The following is a 22,869-nucleotide window of genomic DNA, read 5'->3' on the forward strand; positions in this document are numbered from 1 at the left end:
TTTTTTATTATGTTGGAAGTCCCACATCGAATAGATAGAGATAAGACCAATTTATAATATATATAGGTGAAATACAAACCTCACCTTACAACTTGATTTTATGGAATCGAATTAGGCCTATAACCCACTTCTAATATTGATAACGCATTCATGATTGTGATGGATTCATTTTAAATATTTTTAATGATACGTATTTTATTATAAAAAAATTATAAAAAAGTATGGTCAAAATACCATCATCATTTTATACTACCAACTTTCATACAGGTCACTCAAATACCAACCAACCTACCATGATAACTTTACAATTATTAAAATGAGTTTGTTTATAAGATTTTGGTTACATATATATAAATATATTTTAACTTTTTTTATAAATTTGTTTGCATAGAAGACTAACAACATAATTTAAAAATAAATTATATTAGGATTCTGCACTTGATTTGTTAGCACGAAAAGATAAGATATGATAATTTAATATTTATTCTATTTGTTTTATTTTGATAAAATTGTTTCATTCAAAATACTATAAAGATAGTTTGGTAGTTATATTTTCAGTATACGGTTATTATTCTATGGTATTCTTTTTCGATAGAAGATAATGGATTGAGACTCGACTCTAAGTTTAGAGATACATGATAAGTATAAATTAAATTGAATAATGAATAGTTATAAAGTGATTAATTTTATATAATAAAAGATATTTACATAAACTTATTTAATAAATATATATACTTAGTTTAATTTCAATAATGAATTAAATTTGAAAAATTATTAATTACAAGTAATTGATTTATAAAATTAAAATTAATATTTAAATTATTATTTTTAATTATATTTCACAAAAATCACATTAACTTAAAAAAAATTAATAGTTTATACTCTTACAAATTTAATTTATTTTGTTAATGAACAAAAATAAAATGATTAGTATTTAGTTAACTTATATTATTTTTATATAGAAGAAAATTATTATTTTTTAATAGGAAAGAATAAACATGTTAATTATATATAATTAACATGTTTATTCTTTCCTATTAAAAAATAATAATTTTCTTCTATTTAAAAATAATATAAGTTAACTAAATACTAATCATTTTTTTTCATTAATATATATATATATATATATATATAATTATAATTTTTTACAAAATTAGGCATCATTCATGCTATTATAATTATTTACATCAATATATTTATTTTCATCATATTTAATTTTTATCTTAGTTTTTTTTATGCATTTTTGTTTAAATTTAAAGAAGATATTACTTACTTCAAAGGAAAATGTTTTTTTAACAATTTTTGACAATGTGGTGGTTTATGATTAATTCCTTTCAAATATTTTTTTAAAATTAATTCAAACAGACCAATAAAGTAGTGATACATGATCCAATTATAAAAAAATTGTTAAAAAAAGTTGTTAAAATATCAGCATCCTACTTTAAAATATTTTTAATTGAGCATCCAAAATAATAAAATGATAATAATAAGTTAATTATAAACAAGTAATTGTAAGCATTATAGGAAATAATGAATCAATTCCTTTTTCTTTTTTGAGTTAAATATTTTTTTTTATTCTTAGTACGTAGTTTTTGGTTTAAATTCATTTTTTTTATTCTTATTATGTATTGTTAGTTTATTAGTTAATTTACAAAGTCTTATCTGCAAATAAAATTAAATATTTTTCTTTCATTCCAATATTTTTACTGTATTTGTTAATTTTTAAAGCATTTAAACAAAACCTAAGTTAAAGTGAATAATTGTAAAAAGAAATCAAATAATATCGGTGCCAATTTTTACATTTAAAAATTAAATTATTTACACTTTTTTTTTCCATCTAAATAAATATAATACATAATAAAAATATTTTTTAAAGATACTATATATAAATAGACATAATCAATCTGTTTCTTAAAATATATTAAGTTTCCTTCCATAATTTATTATGCATTCATGGACACTCAATTATAAAAATTTCTTCTTTGATCAGTTATAATGAAATTTAATGGTGTCAGTTATAAAAAAGAAAATAAGAGCAAATTTGTAAAATTTCTCTCTTTTTTCATAAATCTGCTGACTAAGAAGGGAGGGAGAATCTGAACTTCCCTTCCTTTATTCGCTCTAATTTATGAACAATTTTACATACACAAATAAAAATAATTTTCGTTTTCTTTTATTTGGAAAAAGTAAATTTCCAAAATAAACAAAGCATGAATTTTCCTTTCAAAAGAAAAAAAAAATCTCTTTTCCGTTTCTATTTTATAGTTTAAATCTTTTAAGACAAATTATAATTGTAAAATTTAGTAACAATTTACATTTAAATAATTATTACAGGATTATAATTATTAAACTTTTTTTATATTATAATTAAACTTTTTTTATTATCCTTTGAACAATTTAATTATTATTTAATTTTTCAACCAATAATAACATAATGAAGAGTAAATAATAATAAAATCTTTCCCGAAATTTCTCAAATGTTAGCAATAATAACAGATTTATTCATTGTGAGATTAAGTGTGAGAAAATTATTATACATATTTGTATATTAAAATTAATATTGTTTAGATGTTTAGAGTATACTAAGATGTACTAGATAATTAATATGAACATCGAAATATTAATTTTTTTATTTTATTTTTTTAGCTAAAAAATATAAAAGTTGGAGTAAAATTATGTATTTTGAAAATAATAAATGTATTTTGACAATTATATATATATATATATATATATATTTATTGTAATAATGTTATAAAAGAATATTTTACAAAGTTAATATTTTTTATAATTAGCATCAGTCAAATTTTTAAGTTATGCAAGGTCAAATTATTTATTGTTTTTATTGTCTTTTATTGATTTTATTCTTTCCTAATTCTATAAATAGAGAACTCTTTCTCAATTCTAGAACATCATCCAAAATTCGTCTTCTTTCATTCTCCTTTTTTTATTTTCCTCTTCTAAAATTATTCTGGGTTATCGTGGGGGACTTATGACTGACATTAACAACTCAATCCCGAAGGATTAAAACTTTGTTTCCAGAACTCAAATGGTATTTGTGAAACCACTTCCAGACGTGTCAAAAGTCGATGCCTTCTCTACACAGAACTTTCGGAGGCTAGTAAGATGTTCGCAGAAACGATGGCTTCTTATTGCATTTGTAGGGATCACGAATGAGGATGAAGAAGAGGGAGACGAGGTGAAAAAAACTTTCATGTGTCATGCCTTTGTAATGTTTGAGGAAAGGTGGAGAAGATTTTCTCTCCAGAGAAAGGAAAAGAAATAAGAAGATGAGGTACTTGAGTAATTTTTCGTATATTTACCAACAAATGAGAGAAGCACAACCACGTATTTTCTCGTTTACCAATCTTAAATATTTTAAAATTGTGGGGGTATAGGTAATTTTACTTAATTATTTGAAAAAATAACTTTGGCTTTTCACCTAATGATATTTGATAATATTCTAAATTTTAAAATAGAGAATATGTCATTTTGTATGTGAATGACATGTTAATTTCTGGTACATGCAATGAGATTGTCGCTAGAACTAAATTGTTTCTAGGATCAAAATTTGAAATGGAAGACACGGGTGAAACCAATGTGATTTTAGGTATTAGAATCATAAGGAAGGGAGATAGTATATTACTATCTCAAGAACAATACATTGATAAACTTCTTAAGAAGTTTGGGTTTTATGACTTGAAACTAGTGAGTACTCCTTATGATGCTAATTCTAAATTAATGAAAAATAGAGGAGAATCATTATCTCAGCCTTAGTATGCCCAGATAATTGGGAGCTTACTACATTTAATGAGCTTTTTCTAGATCTGATATTGCTTATGCACTAGGTAGACTGAGTATGTACACTCAATGTCCAAATTAGGAACATTAGGATGCACTTGTTAGGCTTATGAGATACTTAAGAGGTTCAATGGATTATGTCATTGAATATAGTGGATTTCCTGTTGTACTAGAAGGGTACAATGATGCTAACTGGATCTCTGATTTAGATGAGGCAAAATCCACCAGTGGTTATGTATTCACACTTGGGGGTGGTGCGATTACATGGAGATCAGCCAGGCAAACTATTATTGCAAGATCAACAATGGAATCTGAGTTTGTTGCTCTTGAGATGGCTAGTAATGAGGTTGAGTGGTTGAAAAACTTCTTAGCGAACATTCCACTAGGAATGAAACCAACCCCATCGGTATCAATACACTATGATTGCCAATCAGTAATAGCTATAGCTAAAAACAAGAATTACAATGGAAAGAACAGACATATACAATTGAAGCACAATTTGGTGAAGCAGCTGTTAAAGAGTGGAACTATTTACATTGATTATGTGAAGTCAGAACAAAATCTAGCAGATCCTCTGACAAAACCCTGGGAAGAATAATGATATTAGAAACATCGAGGGAAATGAGACTTAAGCCACTTGCAAACAAACAAGTGATGGTAACCCAACCTTTGTGATTGGAGATCCCATGAATAAGGTTCATATGGGTAAAAACAAGTCACTTGTTAGTTTTGATAGCACTAAATTGATTTTAATCAATTATGTCCCTTCCTATATGATGTGTGTGTGTGAAAGTGTTAGAGACTGCATTATTGAGAAGCTAAACTTTGTTATTAAAATTCTATGTGGTGAAAGAATTTTAGTTTAAACAAAGTTTTAATGATTTTCATATCCCTTATTGGTGATGTATGATTTGCAGCATACACTTGATGAAATCACCTATGTGAGTGTCGAGTGGGGCCGCTTGCATGAGATCTTGGCATGATCTCTAAAGAACTCATGAACACCGGGTACACGCATGGCCTAATAAGCGCAACATAGCGATAAAAACAAGGATTATGAGGGTGTATTGTGATTGATAAACCTCTAGCACACGTCAAGTGTTTTTGGTTCATATAGCTTGCTATACCAACTACATTGTGTGCTAAGTATCTCAATCTAAGGCTGGTTCATATAGCTTGCTATACCAGCTTTGATGCATTACATCTTGAGACCCAGAATAAAAGTTCTTATCTTTCTTTTAATGTTTGAACTATTTGAGTCAAAGATTTTTTCTTTCAACTTTCTTTTAAAGTGGGGGATTGTTGTAATAATGTTATGTTATTGTAAAAGAATATTTTGCAACGTTAATATTTTTATTAATTAGCAACAATCAAATTTTTAAGTGCTGCAACGGTCAAATTATTTATTGCTTTTATTGTTTTTTATTGATTTTATTCTTCCATAGCTCTATAAATAGCGAGCTCTTTCTCCATTCCAAAACATAATCCAAAATTTGTCTTCTCTCATTCTCCTTTCTTATTTTCCTCTTCTAAAATTATTCTGGGTTTATTTTATACTCTTTTTAGAGATCCTTGCTAGTTCTAAGATCCTCAGAGAAATTCTTGTTGTATCTTGGGGTACTTACTCAATATACCGCGGATAAGTCCTTAAGGACAATGAATCTACACGCCTCAAGAAATTTTGTTTGCGTTTTTGTCAGTTTTTATCCAACAATATATATATATATATATATATATATATATATATATATATATATATATATATATATATATAAGTGAAGAGTGTTAAATTATGAAATGTTTCAAGAATGTTATTTTAATATAAAGGGATGTGATATATTGTTTTGTGTGTTAAGTTGTGTGGTTATATTCTTCTTAAGAAGGAAGAGTATGGTAAGATAGTTAGTGTTATACATTGACTATGGACATCATTGAAGTCATTCCTATACTCTATAAACTCACAAACACGTGTAGAGAACATAGTCTAGGTGGTGAAAAATGAAAGAGGTTCCTATAGTTGATTTTGAGGTCGATGACCTCTTTTCAAGCTATAAAGAACTTATCCTATCACAAGGAGGGGGAAAACAAGTTTTGTTACTGGTCGGTAACACTTGAGGTTTTAGGAAACTAAGTTCTATTACTAGTTTGTAACACTTGAGATTTAAGGATTTAAATTTTTTGGTGACAGGTGCAAGACTTCTGGAATGGAGTCTGAAACAATGCATAAATTCGATAGTTGATTCTAAAATTTAACTTATATATGTATGTATATTAGAGTAAATGTATGTTAGTTGAAATGGTAGATGGTGATTGTTAAATCCTTAACTGGTTGTATTTAATTTATGTTAAGATTTCTCAAAGTTATTATTGGCTTACCTTTATTTATGTTTTATTTCTTGTATTTTTTTGTAATAATTGTTAATATGAAGTTAGCAAATAAGGCAACAAGAAGAGATGGAGAGTCCAAACCATAACAGTTATAATTTAGACAAAAATACTCTCATATATTATGGATTCTAAGTTTTAAGGTCAAAGATATTTGAATAATTTTCATTCTCAAAACTAAAAAAAAACCCAAACCCTTACTCACCCCCCTTATTCCTCTCAATCATTTCTCTTTCATCTCTCTCACTTTAACTTTTTTTCTGTCATCCTACTGTAGCCCCAAAATAATTTTGATTATTTTGTTATTAAAGTGGAAAACAAATGAACGAACAAAGCAAGAACAACAAATTGTGGTGTTGTGGGTTGCTTTTAATTAACTTATAACTCTTTTTGGATTTGAATCTAAGAAAAGGATGAAAACAACTAAGATAAAAAAGAAGAATTCGAAAAATGATGAAAGATTTTGTTCCAACATAATTGAATCTAGTACAAAAAAGATAGTANAAAAAGAATACATGGATCTGGAACTATATTTCGTTTCAAATTGCCAGTATTTTAGTTTTTTTTTTTTTAATTATATTTTATGATATTGTTGCCCCCAACCTATCCATGATTCTAAGAAATAACGAGAATTCTTGATTTCTCTCGATATATCTCTTTCAATTCGAAAATTCAGGATTTAAATTGATGTCCTTTCATCGAATCCTCCTAATTGTATTGATTTATCTGAAATATTTCACTTCAATTAGAATTGGGTGGGTGAGAGAGAGTATGGAGATGAGAGAGAAACAAATTGGATAAGTGAAGAAGGTAGATTAAGGTTAGGCGAATGTTTCTGATTTTTTCACTTGAGACTACAGTAGGGATAACAGAGAAAAGGTTGAAGTGAGAAAAATGAAAGAGAAAGGGTTGAGAGAAATGACGAAGGTAAGTAAGTGTTTGGGGATTTCTTGTTTATTTTTATTTTAGTTTTGAGTTCAAATACCTTGACCTTAAAACTTAGAATCCACAATATATGAGGATATTTTTGTCTACTAAAACCCAATATACATTACTAAAATATACCAACTATAAAGAAGTATATGCAAGTTGGTAAATCCATATATATATATATATAAAATAGTGTAATTGATGTTTACATTTTGGAAACACTACAAACATCATGTATATGGTGGCATTTTTAATATAACGATATTAGTAAAAAATATCTTAATTTATAATATAATACGACAATTTGATAACTACCATAATTTGTATGTATAATATCGCATTTTCAATTGTCATTATTTTAACTTTCACACTATTAGTAATGTTAAATATATTATATTATTAGATATCTTAGATAAATGTCTTATCTTTATTTTTTATTTTTAGCTAGTTTGTTATTATTTTTTATTTGTGTTTTAGGCTTAGTCTATATTTCTTTTACTATATATAACTTTTACTATATTAAACATGGTATCTAGAACCTAAAGTTCTTTGGAAAAAAATTCATAGCCTTTACCAGACGACCATCCTGCCATCAACGACACTTTCATTGAAGTTCCTACGTGCTCTCATGCACTTCTTAAAGTTGTAGCTTTGCTTTCTTTTTTGCCACGTGTGGCGGCGTGTCCTATCTCCTCTCCAACAATGATTAGGAGCATTGTAATCGTCTATTTCTCCTTTTTCAAGATCTATGTTTTGTGTCTTGATTAGAGAATCTTGGATTTCTAGGATTTTCTTCTCTCTTGTTTGTTCATATTTATTCCACTATTGTCTCTTATGACCCCTCGTGTATGTCCCGTCTATAGTCAATTGGAAGACGCTGTCTCTTATGACCCCTCGTGTATGCCCCGTCTATAGTCAATTGGAAGACGCACTTACCTCTCTCTCACACTCTTTTTGAAAAAGAAAAAAGTAATTTTTTTATAAGTGTTTAAGTAGTGTGGGAAGGTTCCACAATGTTACTTTTCAAATATTACTAACCTTAATATTAGTTGGTTTAAAGTCTCATGATTGCCATGTCTTGATGCAACAACTTTTACCCGTAGCTATTCGAACCGATACCTATTTCTGTTAGAGGGATTTCCAACACACCCCCCTCACGCCGAGGTATATACATCTCGAGCGTGAGACTAGATATTAATGGGTGGTCCGATAACGGTCCAATAGCGGGTAGAACAATATGCCCAATAAATATCACTAGGATAGGCTCTAACCATAGCTCTGATACCATGTTAGAAGTGAGTTTTAGGCCTAACTCAACCTCATAAAATCGGCTTATAAGGTAAGGTCTGCACCCCACTTATATATTATAAATTGGCCTTATCTCTAGTCGATGTAGGATTTCCAACACCTATGTTTGAGTATGTTGTTTAATGCTATTTGCAAAAAAGTTGTTAACCCTCGACTGTTAGATGAATTGCAAAATGAAACCATCAAATTAATGTGACAATTGGAAATGTATTTTTCACTCTCATTTTTCGGTATCATAAATAATTTGATAGTTCATGTAGTGATGGAAATTAGAATACGTGTGTCGATTTTCTTAAAGTGAATGTATTGGTTAAGAGATACATAAAGATCTTAAAGTAATATGTTAAAAATTATTATCAATAAAAAGATTCAATTATAGAGTGGTACATTATAAAAAGAAACCATTGAATTCTCCTAAAATTATATGTCAAGTTGTGAACTAGAAAACATGAAAATAAATGTAAATATATTAATTTTCAAAGATTGAAGATTGAAAATGTTAATGAAAAAAAAGTTGATCAAACTCATACATATATCTTAAACAAAGGATATAATTCCTTACCTTTCACAACACATTAATAAAATAAAATAAAGTCTGTATTTTTTGAAAGTTTATTGAAGTTAGTTCGAAGACAAGAGCATATAATCACATACAACAACTATTACATTAACTATTATTGGTTATACTCAATACATGATAAAAGTATACAACAACTATTACATAAACAATTATTGTTTATTCTCAATACATGACAAAAAATAAAATTCAAAATAATGAGATTAACTACAAGCTTAAACAGACAAAAATTTAATTATAGCATCCATGTAAAAACATAAACGTGCCACCGTGCCACCACAACAACGAACGAGAACACCTCCCCTCTGAACGTACCACCGTTCAAGTGCCGTCGTGCCTGCGTCATGTCCCACGCACCAGTTGCCAAGACGCAGGTCACCACCGACGAAGCTGTTGCGTCTCACAGCTCCACATTCGAGTTTCCAGAATGAATAGAAAATAAATAAGAATAAATAAAATGGTGGGAACATAATCATATAACTTCTGTTAATTTGAATTCTGATTCAATTAAAATATTATTTATAGTTTTTATATAATTAATATTTTATAATATATATTTCTTTAAATATAGATTTATCTTAATTAAATCACTTTAATAAATTAAGTAATAAAATATAATGATTTTAAACATATGTAATTCTATACATGTGTATTTATAATTTTTATTATATTAAAATGATACAACATAAAAATACACGTGATTTTGTAGAAATGATATCAAGATAATAATAAAATTTTTTGAAAGTATATAATTTCGGAAGAACAGTGTTAAAATAATTATGTGCTTGTTTGTTTAAAATAAAAGTTATTTAATTATTTTTAAATAGATAAATTTGCTTAATTAATTATTTTATTAAATAAATAAATAAAATTTATTTATTAAAGATAAAGTTTTCTAATTAAAAAATGATACAAAAATTAATAAGCTTTGAATTGAAAATAAAAACGATTTAAAACAACTTGTTTTAAAAATGATTTTTTTTTTTATAAATTAAAGTTATCTCGTGTGCATGTTAATTAGTCTCTTATATAAGTTTTATTTTCTAAATTTTTAATATCAATTAGTTATAATTTATTAAGGAGCTAATTTCATATTGATAAATAGTGTGTACTTTATGTAGTAATATAGAATAAAAATAAATATAACAGTAATCATCAGAGGGTCTCTGAATTTGAATTGTATTCATGAATACATGTTATGAGAGCTCAGATATACGCAGAAAAGAAAAACTTTTTCACAGTTTAGTTTATGTTAATTTTATTAAAAAGGATGAATAACAAAATTCTGAAAATTGTTTATATATAATTTGTTATTAACAGTGTGGATAGCTTGGGCCCCAAGTCTGAGCCTTGTGGGTTTTCCGCAAAGGTCGTAGGTTTTTCTGAAATCTCGTTGGTTTAAATTTTGTGTTTTGTTCCGCTCACATTGTATTTTCAAAAATCTCTTTCATCTTCTGTTATATTTCACTCTGCGTATAGTGGCAGAATGTGAGAGAGACTGCACTCTCTAACAAAAAATAGAGTGTTGTTGTCGAACTCTTGCTCCAATGGTGCTAACGAAAGGTCTTGATAATGGGAGCAGAAAGCGCAAACGACAGCCTTCAAGACAGCCTTCAAGAAAGCTTGGAGTGGATACAAAAGTGGAGGTAATTTGTTTTCGATATTGGAATTTCTGGGGTTTCTTTGAGATAAAAAATACAATTACGAATTGTTGCATTCTCGTGTTGGGTGTTATTGGCCTTTTCTGTTTGCATCTCTTTCTATTTTTGGTTTTGATAATGCTTGCCTTTGGTTTCTTTTCATGATCAGATACTTAATTATTTAGACGATTTTGTAAACTTGGTATTGCCGTTTTTCTTATTCAATTCCCTTCTTCACAACCTGCATACGCAGTTTCAATTTTTTTGGACAAAACTTGCATACATTGCTATGGTGATTTAGGTGCTCTTCTCGAATCAAATTTTGAGTTTTCAATGTTGTAAACGCGCAGCAATTTAGAGTTTTCGGAGACCCGGTTGAAGGATGGCTGGGTCGTCCCGGAAGAAGTGAAACTCCCGCGGTGTCTGGAAGCCTCGGGAATCTGATAATGCGAATGACACTGAAGAGGATGTGTTGAAAGGTAACGGTTTGTTGTGATATGAGAGAAAGGTGAGGGGAAGTAAGGAGGGTGATATGGATTTATGGAACGTGACTGAGTCAGTGAGTGGGGTGGAGTGAGTGTGAGAGTGAGAGTGAGGAAGAAGAAGGGTTTAGAAGAGAGGTGTGATGGGACATGAATGATGATATCAGGCGTTATGAAGTAAATAGGATGGTTGTATGCAATAGGTTTGCTCTGTTTTTCAGTTCAATCTTCTATGTCTTTCTTCGCAGACACCACGACAACCAATTTATAAGGAAGTGATGACCCTCTAAATCCATCCCGTGCCACTATATATCCTCAATAATGGGAACTTTGATCAAGATTTAGCGTAATAATAATTACTGAATAAAAGTGACATTTTTTTAAATGTTGAGTTTTGGTGTACTAAACTCGAGTGTGAGACTATTTTCATCTGCGATTTTGGTTTTCTATTTTTGAAAATTGAGTTTAGAAAATATTGCAGGTGCGGAGTATGGACAACGGGTTTGAAGGATCGTGGCACCCTGGGACAGTTATCATGTGTGAGGATTTGCAACGGCGTGTCAGATATAACAATATTTTGGATAACAAGGGGGTGTATAATCTTGAGGAGGTGGTGATTGTTTCAAAAGCTTTGGACGGTGATAATGAATGTGCAGACATCTATGCACGCGGGTTCATTAGGCCACTGCCTCCTTTGGTTGAGTTTGATATGGGGGACCTTGTATATGGTTTATGTGTTGATGTGAACCATGAGGAAGCTTGGTGGGAAGGAGTTATATTTGACTACTGTGATGGAATGGACAAGAGGAGTGTGTTTTTCCCTGATTTGGGTGATGAAATACCGGTTGAAATTCATCAGTTGCGGATTACCCAGGACTGGGATGAAATTACCGAGGAATGGACCCGACGAGGGAACTGGGTGTTTCTTGATCTGTTGGAGGAGCAGAAGAGGAACTTGTTTATCACAGTTTCGACCAAGCAGATTTGGTATGATATACGCATTAGAAAGGAATTTGAGACGATTAGAGAGTGGACATGTAATTTGAAGTACTTGTGGACCGAGTTGATAAAGGAGATAATTAATCACTACTTATCTCTAACGTTAAAGGAAATTATCTCTGTCCTAAGCCTTCCTCGGAGTCTTTTAAATGAAACACCAGATCATGAATTTGCTGAAGCTATGCCTAATGTTGACTTAAGCATGATCTGGCATAATAAGCAAACTGTTGTGCAGAAAGGAACTGTCCCTCGTATTCAAGGGACCTTATCTGACGTTCAAAATGAAATTAGACCCTGTGGTGATAGTCCTTTGGATGAAAGCGGAGAAGATAGATCCTCAAGTCATTTAATGTCCTCTTTTTGGAGTCCTGTGAAGTTGTCTGGGGTTGAATTATGCCCTGATGCTGTTAGGGAATATCCACTTGCTTCCAAACGTGAAGCCAGGGCATTTTGGATGGACAAATTACAAAAGCATCTTGTATGTCTTGGATGGAAAATTGAATGGTCAAATAGATTAAATATTAAACGTTACAAGTATATTCCCCCTTATACGAAGGGCCCAAAGCGTTACCTTTCACTCATTGAAGTTTGTAAAGCTATGAAACAGGACCCCAACATGAACTCCTTGCCTCTCCAAAATGATCAGACCATAACGCATCCTACAGTTGATTTCCATCTTTCAGATGTGCCTTCTATTCCAGCTGAAAATATTCAGTCTATAACGGATCTCCAAAATGATCACACTAGAATGCATCCTACAGTTGATTGTCCTCTTTCAGATGTGCCTTCTATTCCAGCTGAAAATATTCAGTCTGTAACGCATCTTCAAAATGATCACACTATAATGCATCCTACAGTTGATTGTCATCTTTCAGATGTGCCTTCTACTCCAGCTGAAAATATTCAGTCTATAACGCATCTCCAAAATGATCACACTATGATGCATCCTACAGTTGATTGTCATCTTTCAGATGTGCCATCTATTCCAGCTGAAAATGTTCAGTCTATAATGCATCTCCAAAATGATCACACTATAATGCATCCTACAGATGATTGTCATCTTTCAGATGAGCCTTCTATTCCAGCTGAAAATATTCAGTCTATAACGCATCTCCAAAATGATCACACTATAATGCATCCTACAGTTGATTGTCATCTTTCAGATGTGCCTTCCGTTCCAGCTGAAAATATTCAGTCTATAACGCATCTCCAAAATGATCACACTATAATTCATCCTACAGTTGATTGTCACCTTTCTGATGTGCCTTCTAATCCAGCTGAAAATATTCAGAATCTAGATATCATTCCTCCAGCTGAAAATATTCAGAATCTAGACATCTTTCCTCCTGTTGAAAATATTCAGAATCTAGATATTTTTCCTCCTGCTGAAAATATTCAGAATCTAGATATCTTTCCTCCTGCTGAAAATATTCAGAATCTAGATATCTTTCCTCCTGCTGTGCCATCTTCTCCAGTTGAAGATGAAGTTGAAGAAGTACCTGAGTATTGTCCTCGGGCTGTTGTGCAGTATTATCGCATGTATATATACAAGAAGAGCCGGGCTGATAAAAAAAAGTGGATACTAAAGGCAAAGAAGCATCTGTTATCAGAGGGATGGGTTTTAGACCATCCACCTCCATTTAATAAGAAAAGGGGAATAATATACATGTCTCCACAAAATCGGAAATTCCCAACACTCCATGCAGCATGCAAATTTTGCATTGAAGAGACTATTCCTAATTGGAACCTTGAATGGCAGGAGATTGATGAAGGTGCTTCTGGTATTAAACCAACTACAAATCAAAAGAAGAAAAACAAGAGGGATTTGAAGGCCAACACACCCAAGGGCCAAAGCAATGGACCTCGACAGGTGCTAAGATCAAATAAGAGGGTGCAAAAGGTGTCTGTCTCTACTCATTTACATCATAAGCCTCTAAACATTCCGTCTTATTTGATAGACAGCAACATCATCTTACCAAGGTCTAAGGTTTACTATAAGGCAAAAGGCACGAACCGTGCAGTCCGAACTTTGGCTGAGGGGAAAATAACTCATGATGGAATCAAGTGTAACTGTTGTCTTACAATATACAGTTTTGTTGGATTTGAAAAACATGCTACTGGCAGTAGTACCTGCAGACCCTCTGCTAATATCTTTTTGGATGATGGGAAGTCACTCTTGGACTGCCAGATACAAATGATGCAAGGTCAAAAGAATAGTGTAGCCAGTGGAAAAGCATTAAGTGATCTGTCTCTAGCTGATAATGACTACATTTGTTCAGTTTGTCGCTATGGTGGTGAACTTATTTTATGTGATAAATGTCCATCCTCATTCCATAAGACGTGTCTTGGTTTGGAGGTACATTAACTCTTCTCCTTCTGAATCATGCTATATTTAGTGCTATCCTGTTTTTAATTATCACAGCACAGGACATTACTTTGGTGCTTTGACATTAGATCTAGGTTTTTACTTCGGCTTGTATTATATTTTTCTGTATAGGATGTCCCTGAAGGTGACTGGTTTTGTCCATCATGTCGTTGCGGGATTTGTGGCCAAAGGAAAATTGATGGAGATGAGGTTGAACACTTCCTTTCTTGCATACAATGTGAACATAAATGTATGCCAGCTACACCCTATTTTTACTTTCATTTTATTTCCATTCTTGAATATCTTTCAAGTGTATTTGTGTGCATACGTAAATGTGGTCTTAGTTTTTGTCAAACTTGTGTAGATCATGTTAGGTGCCTGAAAAATGGAGCTGCAAATACATCAAGATATAATGGAAACTGGTTCTGTGGAAAAGACTGTGAAAAGGTAGATTAAATCCACTCCAACTGGTACTTTATTTCTCCCCATTTTAGAAAAAAATAGCTATAATGTGCATGAAAAATTGCTTCTTACTATTTGTGGTTTACCATCAAGCTTTTTGTTTGTTGCGATTTGATGAAAAATGGGAGCCTCCATGACCGTTAGTGTGTTTTTCATTGAGAGTCTCTTTTAGGACACTAGTTTGGCTCTACTAAACAATATGGTATCTATTTTATGCAGATATACGAGGGCCTTCATAAGTTATTAGGAGAGCCAACTCCAGTGGCTAGCAATCTAACTTGGACTTTGGTGAAGTTTATCAACCCTGACAGTTGTGATCTTGGTAATGTTGAACGTGACTTAGTGGCAGAAAGTTACTGCAAACTCAGTCTTGCTCTTTCGTTGATGCATGAATGTTTTGAGCCCCTAAAAGAACCCTTGACTTCCAGAGATCTCGTGGAAGATGCTCTATTCAGCAGAAGGTCAGAAATTGTTATCCTTCAAGACCTCATCATTATGTTTCTATCTTGGCTGTTGCATTTGTGTTATATACATTGATACATCGATGACATTTACTAATGGGTGTGTTTACATCTACTTTATTTACTTTGTCCATGATAATGTTATCTGCCTCTAAAGAAATGTACTACATTATTGTTTCATCTCTTGGTCTATACCTGACATCTATAGCTTGGAACTTAACAGGTCAGAGCTTAACCGAATAAATTTCCAGGGTTTCTACACTGTGCTACTTGAGAGAAATGAAGAACTGGTTAGTGTGGCAACTGTTAGGTAAGTATAGGTCTTTTACTATTTTTCTTTGATTGCATAACTGCATGTCCTATTTGAGTTGTTTTATTAGCCTTGTCCTATTTCATAGTTCATTTGTTATGTCAACTTTTTAGGGTCCATGGGAAGAAGGTAGCTGAAATACCTCTTGTTGGTACCAGATTACAATATCGTCGACATGGAATGTGTCGCATTTTAGTAAATGAGCTTGAAAAGGTAATCCACAAAACACACATGTCCTTTTTTTTTATTGTCTTTTACCTTAATTATGGAAGCACTTTTTGTCGGGAATAAGTGGTATAGTATAACTGCACCGTGTCATCATCTGAAGCTATTCAAATTAATTAGTGGTGGTATAGCAATTCACTTGAAACCAATCCACGTAAAAGTTAGTTTTTGTAGCTATATCGAGCAGTCAATAGCGTTAATTCTTCTGAAACATTTATTGTAAATCATTCACTTTTTTTTTTTTAAGTAAATCACCCCTTTAAAAACCATTAAAAATATACTGTAATGTGGTGACTAGTTACTGTTTGCACTATCTTATTTCACTATTACATGTATTCCCAGTTGACGAATTTAGTTTATACCAAAGCTTTATTCATCAATAAACTAGGAATACATTATCAAACTTTATGCCTGAAATGGAAATGGATTAATAAATTTGTTTCTCATTGGTTCTATCGTCCCTTTTAAAAAATGGAGTATCTTTTCCCTTTATATTTTCCACTTTAATGATATGCAACACAGTTAAGCTACGTTTCACAACACTAACTACAAACATAATTGAAATCTGACAACTAGCTAGAAGCCGAAAAACTAATTGATAATTAATAAATATACACTAACAAAAGTACACATACATGTATGTCGTTTTTTTATTATAATTTTTAAATTATTATAGTTTTTATACGGTTAAATATAGTGAAAATTATAAATTGAAATTAATCCCTTGTGTTAAATATACACATAAGGTTCTCTATTTATAATAGAAGAAATATGGGCTAAGTTCAAATACAAATGAATATGTAAGAATAAAATAAAATAAGAACAATGTTTCCCTAATAAACATATAGGGACTATNNTTNCCTAATTAACATAAACACAATATAAACTAAATATAATATCTCTAACACTCCCCCTCAAGCTGGAGCATACAGATTGTATGGACCAAGCTTGGAATAAATAAACTCAATTTGAAATATATGATCTGTCTTCAAGAGTGTGCGGCAAACAGATGCACAATCACATGTCGACGAACAACTAACAACAATTTATGGACAATAGTGGACAACTGCGAAACTTCAAATAGCACCATGAAACTTCAAGTGGGATGACTTTGACAAAGGAGAACAATGAAAAACTCCAGGGACTAGATTGCCATCAAGTAAGGATGGGGCTTGCATCAAAACTACAGGGACTACCATCACTGACTGATGGGGCCTGTAGTGGCTAAAAGCGACAAAACTACAGGGATTGCCATCACTGACTGATGGGGCCTGTATACAGGGACTGCCATCACTGACGCCATCACTGACTGATGGGACCTGTAGGGACTGCCATCATGATGGGGCCTGTAGTGGCTAGAAGCGATAAAACTGCAAGGATTGCCATCATTGACTAGTGGAGTCTGAAAGCCTAAAACCTGGCTGGAAACATACTCCCCCTCACAACGAACGGCGGAGACGACAGCCGGAGACGGTGGCCGGAGACGACAGCCGGAGACGGTGGTTAGAGACGACGGCCGAAGACGGTGGCCGGAGACGACGACCGGAGACGACGACCGGAGACGGTGGTCGGAGACGGTGGCCGGCAGGTGACGGTGGCTGGAGACGGTGGCCGGTGACGGTGGCCGGCGGCAGCGGACGACCGGTGACGGTGGTCGGAGATGGTGGCCAGAGACGGTGCCGGAGACGACGGCCGGAGACAGTTGCTGGAGACGGTGGTCAGAGACGACGGCCGGATGGTGGCGAGTGGCAACGGGCAGTGGCGGACAGCAACACCGGACAGATGCGAGACAGAAACCAGAGATTGCCCATTGAAGTATAAAGGCACAGATTGAAAAAGAAACTAGAAACTTTTAGAGGGGGCCGCTTGTGGCCGACGATAACAAAGACAAAGTAGAAAAGGATCAGAAAACCTGCTCTGATACCATGTTAAATATAGTGAAAATTATATATTGGAATTAATCCCTTGTGTTAAATATACACATAAGGTTCTCTATTTATAATAGAAGAAATATGGACTAAGCCCAAATACAAATGAATATGTAAGAATAAAATAAAATAAGAACAATGTTTTCCTAATAAACATATAGGGACTATGTTTCCCTAATTAACATAAACACAATATAAACTAAATATAATATCTCTAACATATATACTATGCATTGTAATATGCATATTGAAATATATTTCCATTTAATTCTAATTTAAATTAAAGTAAATATATCATAATGTTAAGTAGATACCTACCTTCATCATGTTAATCAATGTAAACGGTAAGATAAGAAAACTACCATATACTAATATCTTCAAATTTAATGTAAAAATGGAAAAAAAAATATTGCAAATAGTAGAACGAGTAAAATAATTAATGTATTGAGTTACTAGAAAATATTATCAAGTTCTTGAATTAGGAGAACAAAATATTAATTATTATAATTACCACAATTAGATATCGTAGTAGGATAGGAAAAGTTATTAGTAAGTATTGTAATCTTTTAAGGTCGCAGAGTTCCTATATATATACCCTCTTGGTACTTTTCTACTTTACTGTCAAGTAAAAATGAGTTTTCCTCCTAAATTTGTTGAAGTATTGTTCTAGGGTGTTTAGGTCTACTCCCCATTCAATGCTTAACCTTATCCGCCTTAGATGTTTGTTGGGGTTTTTCCATTTTCACTGCCGCTGCTGCCATCTACATATCCCTAATTTCATGATTATAAAAGAGAGAGGAATGATTATGAAAGAAAGAGGAGAGATTTTGGTCAACACTTATTCTCTTGAGAACCCAACTATCTATATATCTCTGGATTCATGATTATAAATGAGAGGAGAAATTTTTTTCTTCTAAATTAGGATTGGCAAAAAACCTTTACTCACGGGTATCCGCGGATAAAATCCGCTTCGAGTATTTAGTAACTACGGATAATAGGTAGCCACAGGTAACGAGTAGCGGATATTTTAATACCTGTTTGTTAATGGTCGGATTCAAGTATCATATTATCTGTACTCGTGGGTATCCGTTACCCGTTTGAAAAATAAAACTACAATTTTGTCCCTGTTTTCATATTTATTCTCTCTCTATACTCAAGCAAACCCTAAATCTCATTTTTTTTTTTCATTCACTTTCTCTGCCCTGCCGTCACCGCACCAAATCCACCAACACCAGATCCATTCAAGCAAACCCTCATTCATAGAACTAGGGTTTCCACCCAAAGGTACCCTTCACCCCTCAGCACCCTATCAGCATCAAACAGAAACTCCAACACGGTCACCAAGATCCACCAATTCACGGCACTCCCGCACTGCACCAGATCCACACTCCATCGAACAGCGACAGTCGTGCTGAAGCGGCACGTGGAACGCGATTCACTCAATTGTCAACTTTTTTACAACAGGACACATGTCATCACTTTATTGGTCTATTTGAATTTGTGTTTAAAAAAGTATTTGAAACGGACCAATCACAAGCTGACATGTATGTGTTATCAAAAAGTTATAAAAAAAGTGTTGTTAAAACAACTTTTTCGAAAGAATTATCATCAGTATATTTTTAATGCTTAGCCACCCTATAAAGAATTTATGCACTGTGAACTCTGATTTAACCTGTTTCCAAACAAATGAGGTTGTATTTTTTTATTTTATTTTCTATCCATCACTAAATAGAATAACTCTATAATTACCACACACGTTCACATCCTTTTAGATATATAACTGGTCAATATAATTTAAAACATTTAATCATTTTTAATTTGGCATAACTGTCCTTAAATATAATTTATTCACACCAATGTTGAACCAAGGATCCAATCAATAATTTGTATTTCTCACAATATAGTTTAATATGATAGAAGCAAACACATGGATGTAGATCAACACTTCATCAAATAAAAGTTAGCCTTATACAAAGGGTCTTCCCCCAAATTGGTTTTATGATCTTAGATGCAAGATGAGAATAGTAGACATTCGTTCACCATTGAAAAGTTTAAGAGGTTGTGTTGAGTTAAGAGGAGATATTATCAATTATTGTACTTATGTAGAAGATCACCAAATAAATTTTTGAAATATTAACAAATAAATATTTTTTTCAAAAACTCTTTTTTCACAACCCCTCAGACATACTAGCGCTGTAATTTAAATAAAAAAAAGTGATTTAGAATTCCCCCTCACTATAAGCTCAAAATCAAGAACCTAAAAAAAGAGAGCAACATCAAACTATACCCATTTTTGAAAAAGGCAAATAAACAAGAATAAATATGAGAACACGATTTTCATTAAATCTAACTCAATTTTATAAAATTAACTTATAATGAGATTTACATCACACTTGGTTTCTATAATTTGGCATATCTCTCATCGATGTAAGATCTAACATCTTTTTATGTGGAAGACTAAACATATATTCTTATGTTAAGGATTGAACACGTGTTATGTTGAGATTAAACATTTTGAATGTGAAACTAGATATTTGTTGATTGGTTTGGTAACTATGATAAGTCCAACAACTGAACTTTGATATTATCTAAGAAGGTCATTAAACCAAATTCAACCTCATTAAAATTATATGACACCTACTTTTATACTATAATTTGACAATATCTTTAATCAATAATCTTTAGCACATTTCCTTGCACTGAGGATTAAATTCGAGTGCATGACTAGATATATCTATAGTAGTGGTTGTACGAAATATTGTTAAGAAAGATTCTTGATACAATCTTTAGAAGTAAATTTTTAAGTCTAATTCAATTTTATAAGTTTAAGTCTAAAGAAGAGTTTGTGTGCGGTGAGACTAGATAATAAATAGTGGTGATAATTATAATATCATGATTTTTTTATTCTTGAGAGTCCTACTTACAGTTTCTCTAACTTGTACTTTACTTACTTCAGAAGCTCATGAAATTAGATGTGGAGAGGCTGGTTTTGCCGGCTGTTCCTAGTGTGCTAGAGACATGGACCGGCTCTTTTGGCTTTGCAAAGATGACTGATTATGAGAGATCTCAGTTTCTGGACTATACTTTCCTAGATTTTGAGGGTACCATTATGTGCCAAAAGTTGTTGATGAACATTGCATCTTCAGATTCAGTTCCGTTAATAGGTATGTAATCTTTCTATATTTCTTGTTTTCATAAAGTAGACAAGTAAACCAGTTTGAATCACACGAAAGAACTACAGTATGATGTTTCCTTTTGCAGAGTCTGAACGTTGCTGTTTTAACCCCAGTAAGTCTGGTCCTGTATGTGAAGTGCACCCAGTAGAAGCTATTGACGAAAAGTAAGTCACACTTCTCTCAGTTGATCCTAATCATGAGAGAACAAAATTATAACGACATTAAATGATTGCTATGTGTGTGTATGGTATATATGGTTATGGGACAACATTAATTGACACGAAGTGTCTAACCCCTATACTTTAACCCGTTAGTATATTTTTATAATATTACGTAAATTAGGAACTTAAGATGCTCTCAAAGTTGTTCCTTTATAAGATTGCTTTGTATGTTTTATAACGTATCCTGTATTAATTGTGTAATCTATTTGGGGTATAATATAATCATTGTTATACTAACATATATGATATTTTTTTAGTGCTTGTGCTGGCAATAATGATCACCATGATTTAAGAGCTATTGACCCATTTAGAATGGTATTTTCTTCTCCTTTGTCACCTCGTGTTTTTTAAGGATGTTTTCTGTTTGTTAGGACTGTTAATGTCCTTAGTTCGTAGGTGAAGGAACCGGATCAACAGTGTCAGAAAGGAACAACCAGTAGTGTGTGCTCTTTTGATGAACTAGTTGAAAGGAATGATGATGATCTGTATAAGTTTGTCTACACACGAAAGAAAATGAGAAAATCATACCAAGGGATTTAGCATGCCATCATGGCTGTCCACATAATGTCATAAATAGTAGACTTTTGTACAGAGTAGAAATAGCCTTGTACAAAACTCTACTTTTGCTCTGCATTCATGGTATTACAACCTTATCACTGTGCTATTTTGCTGTCATCTGAGTTTGTGAAATAGAAACGGTAAATTTGAGTGAGGTTATAGTTGCACATTGGACATTATCTGTTTTACTATCTTTCTATTGTGAAAATGTAATGTGCTATGAAAAGCAAGGAAGATATGCTTGTATGAGAATTGGGTAAAACAACCCTTTTGGGCTATGTATCTATACTTATACTCTCATTGGGTCAAGTATACAAGTTAGGATTCTTACAATTGAAAGATACTATTATACTAACCCAACAACACAATGCTACCAAGTGCTAATTTGGAAGACAAGCATCCAAAAATCTCACCTTATCAGCCACCTACAGTTTTAAACATGCATGCTTTTGCTTGGAACTCAAGTATGTTGCATTAGAATTCAATCTCATTTAATTTATCATTGTTATATAATTAGGTTTTATAATAATTATTTCAAGAATTCAATATTAATATACCATCGATTATAATGTCAACTGATAAAAATTCATGTTCTTTGGGACTTTTAAAATAATGATTAAAAAAGTTAATCATCCTTAATTATATAATAGTTCGCGATTACATAAAATTTAAAAAAAATATTTAGATTCTCGTTGTATTTCTATTTTATTTTATTGGTCATTCTTGTAATCTAATGTTATTGTGTATAATATATCATTTAAATTATCTCTATATAAATTGTTTTTATTAAAGTTATACTTGTAATATCATTTGAATTTGAATATAAAATAACTGCATTTTAATGTTGGGTATTGATTTGTGAGTGACATTTAACAAATTTTTACAGCCACTTTATATTTATTATTTTACTCTTTATTTTTTTATAAATAAAAAATTAACTTTTTTTAATAACAAATATACTCTAAAAATGGGTGTCAACTGGTGCAAGTGTTTTCCTTTTATGTTTTTATACGAAGTATATTATATATTATTCAAAAGTTTCTT

At 31.8% G+C, this 22,869-nt stretch overlaps 1 protein-coding gene across 1 annotated transcript; it reads left to right on the forward strand.

Annotated features, from left to right (window-relative positions):
• The first annotated feature begins 10,496 nt into the window (after window positions 1–10,496).
• LOC106774781 lies at window positions 10,497–21,970 on the forward strand. Its single transcript, XM_014661817.2, has 11 exons — window positions 10,497–10,644; window positions 11,602–14,475; window positions 14,617–14,734; window positions 14,849–14,931; window positions 15,166–15,407; window positions 15,631–15,717; window positions 15,831–15,930; window positions 20,827–21,034; window positions 21,132–21,210; window positions 21,525–21,582; window positions 21,664–21,970. Exons 1-11 carry the CDS (start codon window positions 10,546–10,548, stop codon window positions 21,805–21,807), a joined length of 4,092 nt encoding a protein of 1,363 aa, XP_014517303.1. The 5' UTR covers window positions 10,497–10,545; the 3' UTR covers window positions 21,808–21,970.
• The last annotated feature ends 899 nt before the right edge of the window (window positions 21,971–22,869 follow it).

This window comes from Vigna radiata, chromosome 10 (genome assembly GCF_000741045.1).
Source record: "Vigna radiata var. radiata cultivar VC1973A chromosome 10, Vradiata_ver6, whole genome shotgun sequence".
Classification (NCBI taxonomy): Eukaryota; Viridiplantae; Streptophyta; class Magnoliopsida; order Fabales; family Fabaceae; genus Vigna; species Vigna radiata.

What these genes read in the sequence shown, in the direction of transcription:
- LOC106774781 (XM_014661817.2), top strand. Translation starts at nt 10,546, where the DNA reads ATGGTGCTAACGAAAGGTCTTGATAATGGGAGCAGAAAGCGCAAACGA. An exon ending in GAGTGGATACAAAAGTGGAG is followed by an intron (nt 10,645 to 11,601) that starts GTAATTTGTTTT and finishes AAAATATTGCAG; the next exon opens with GTGCGGAGTATGGACAACGG. An exon ending in GTGGAAAAGACTGTGAAAAG is followed by an intron (nt 14,932 to 15,165) that starts GTAGATTAAATC and finishes TATTTTATGCAG; the next exon opens with ATATACGAGGGCCTTCATAA.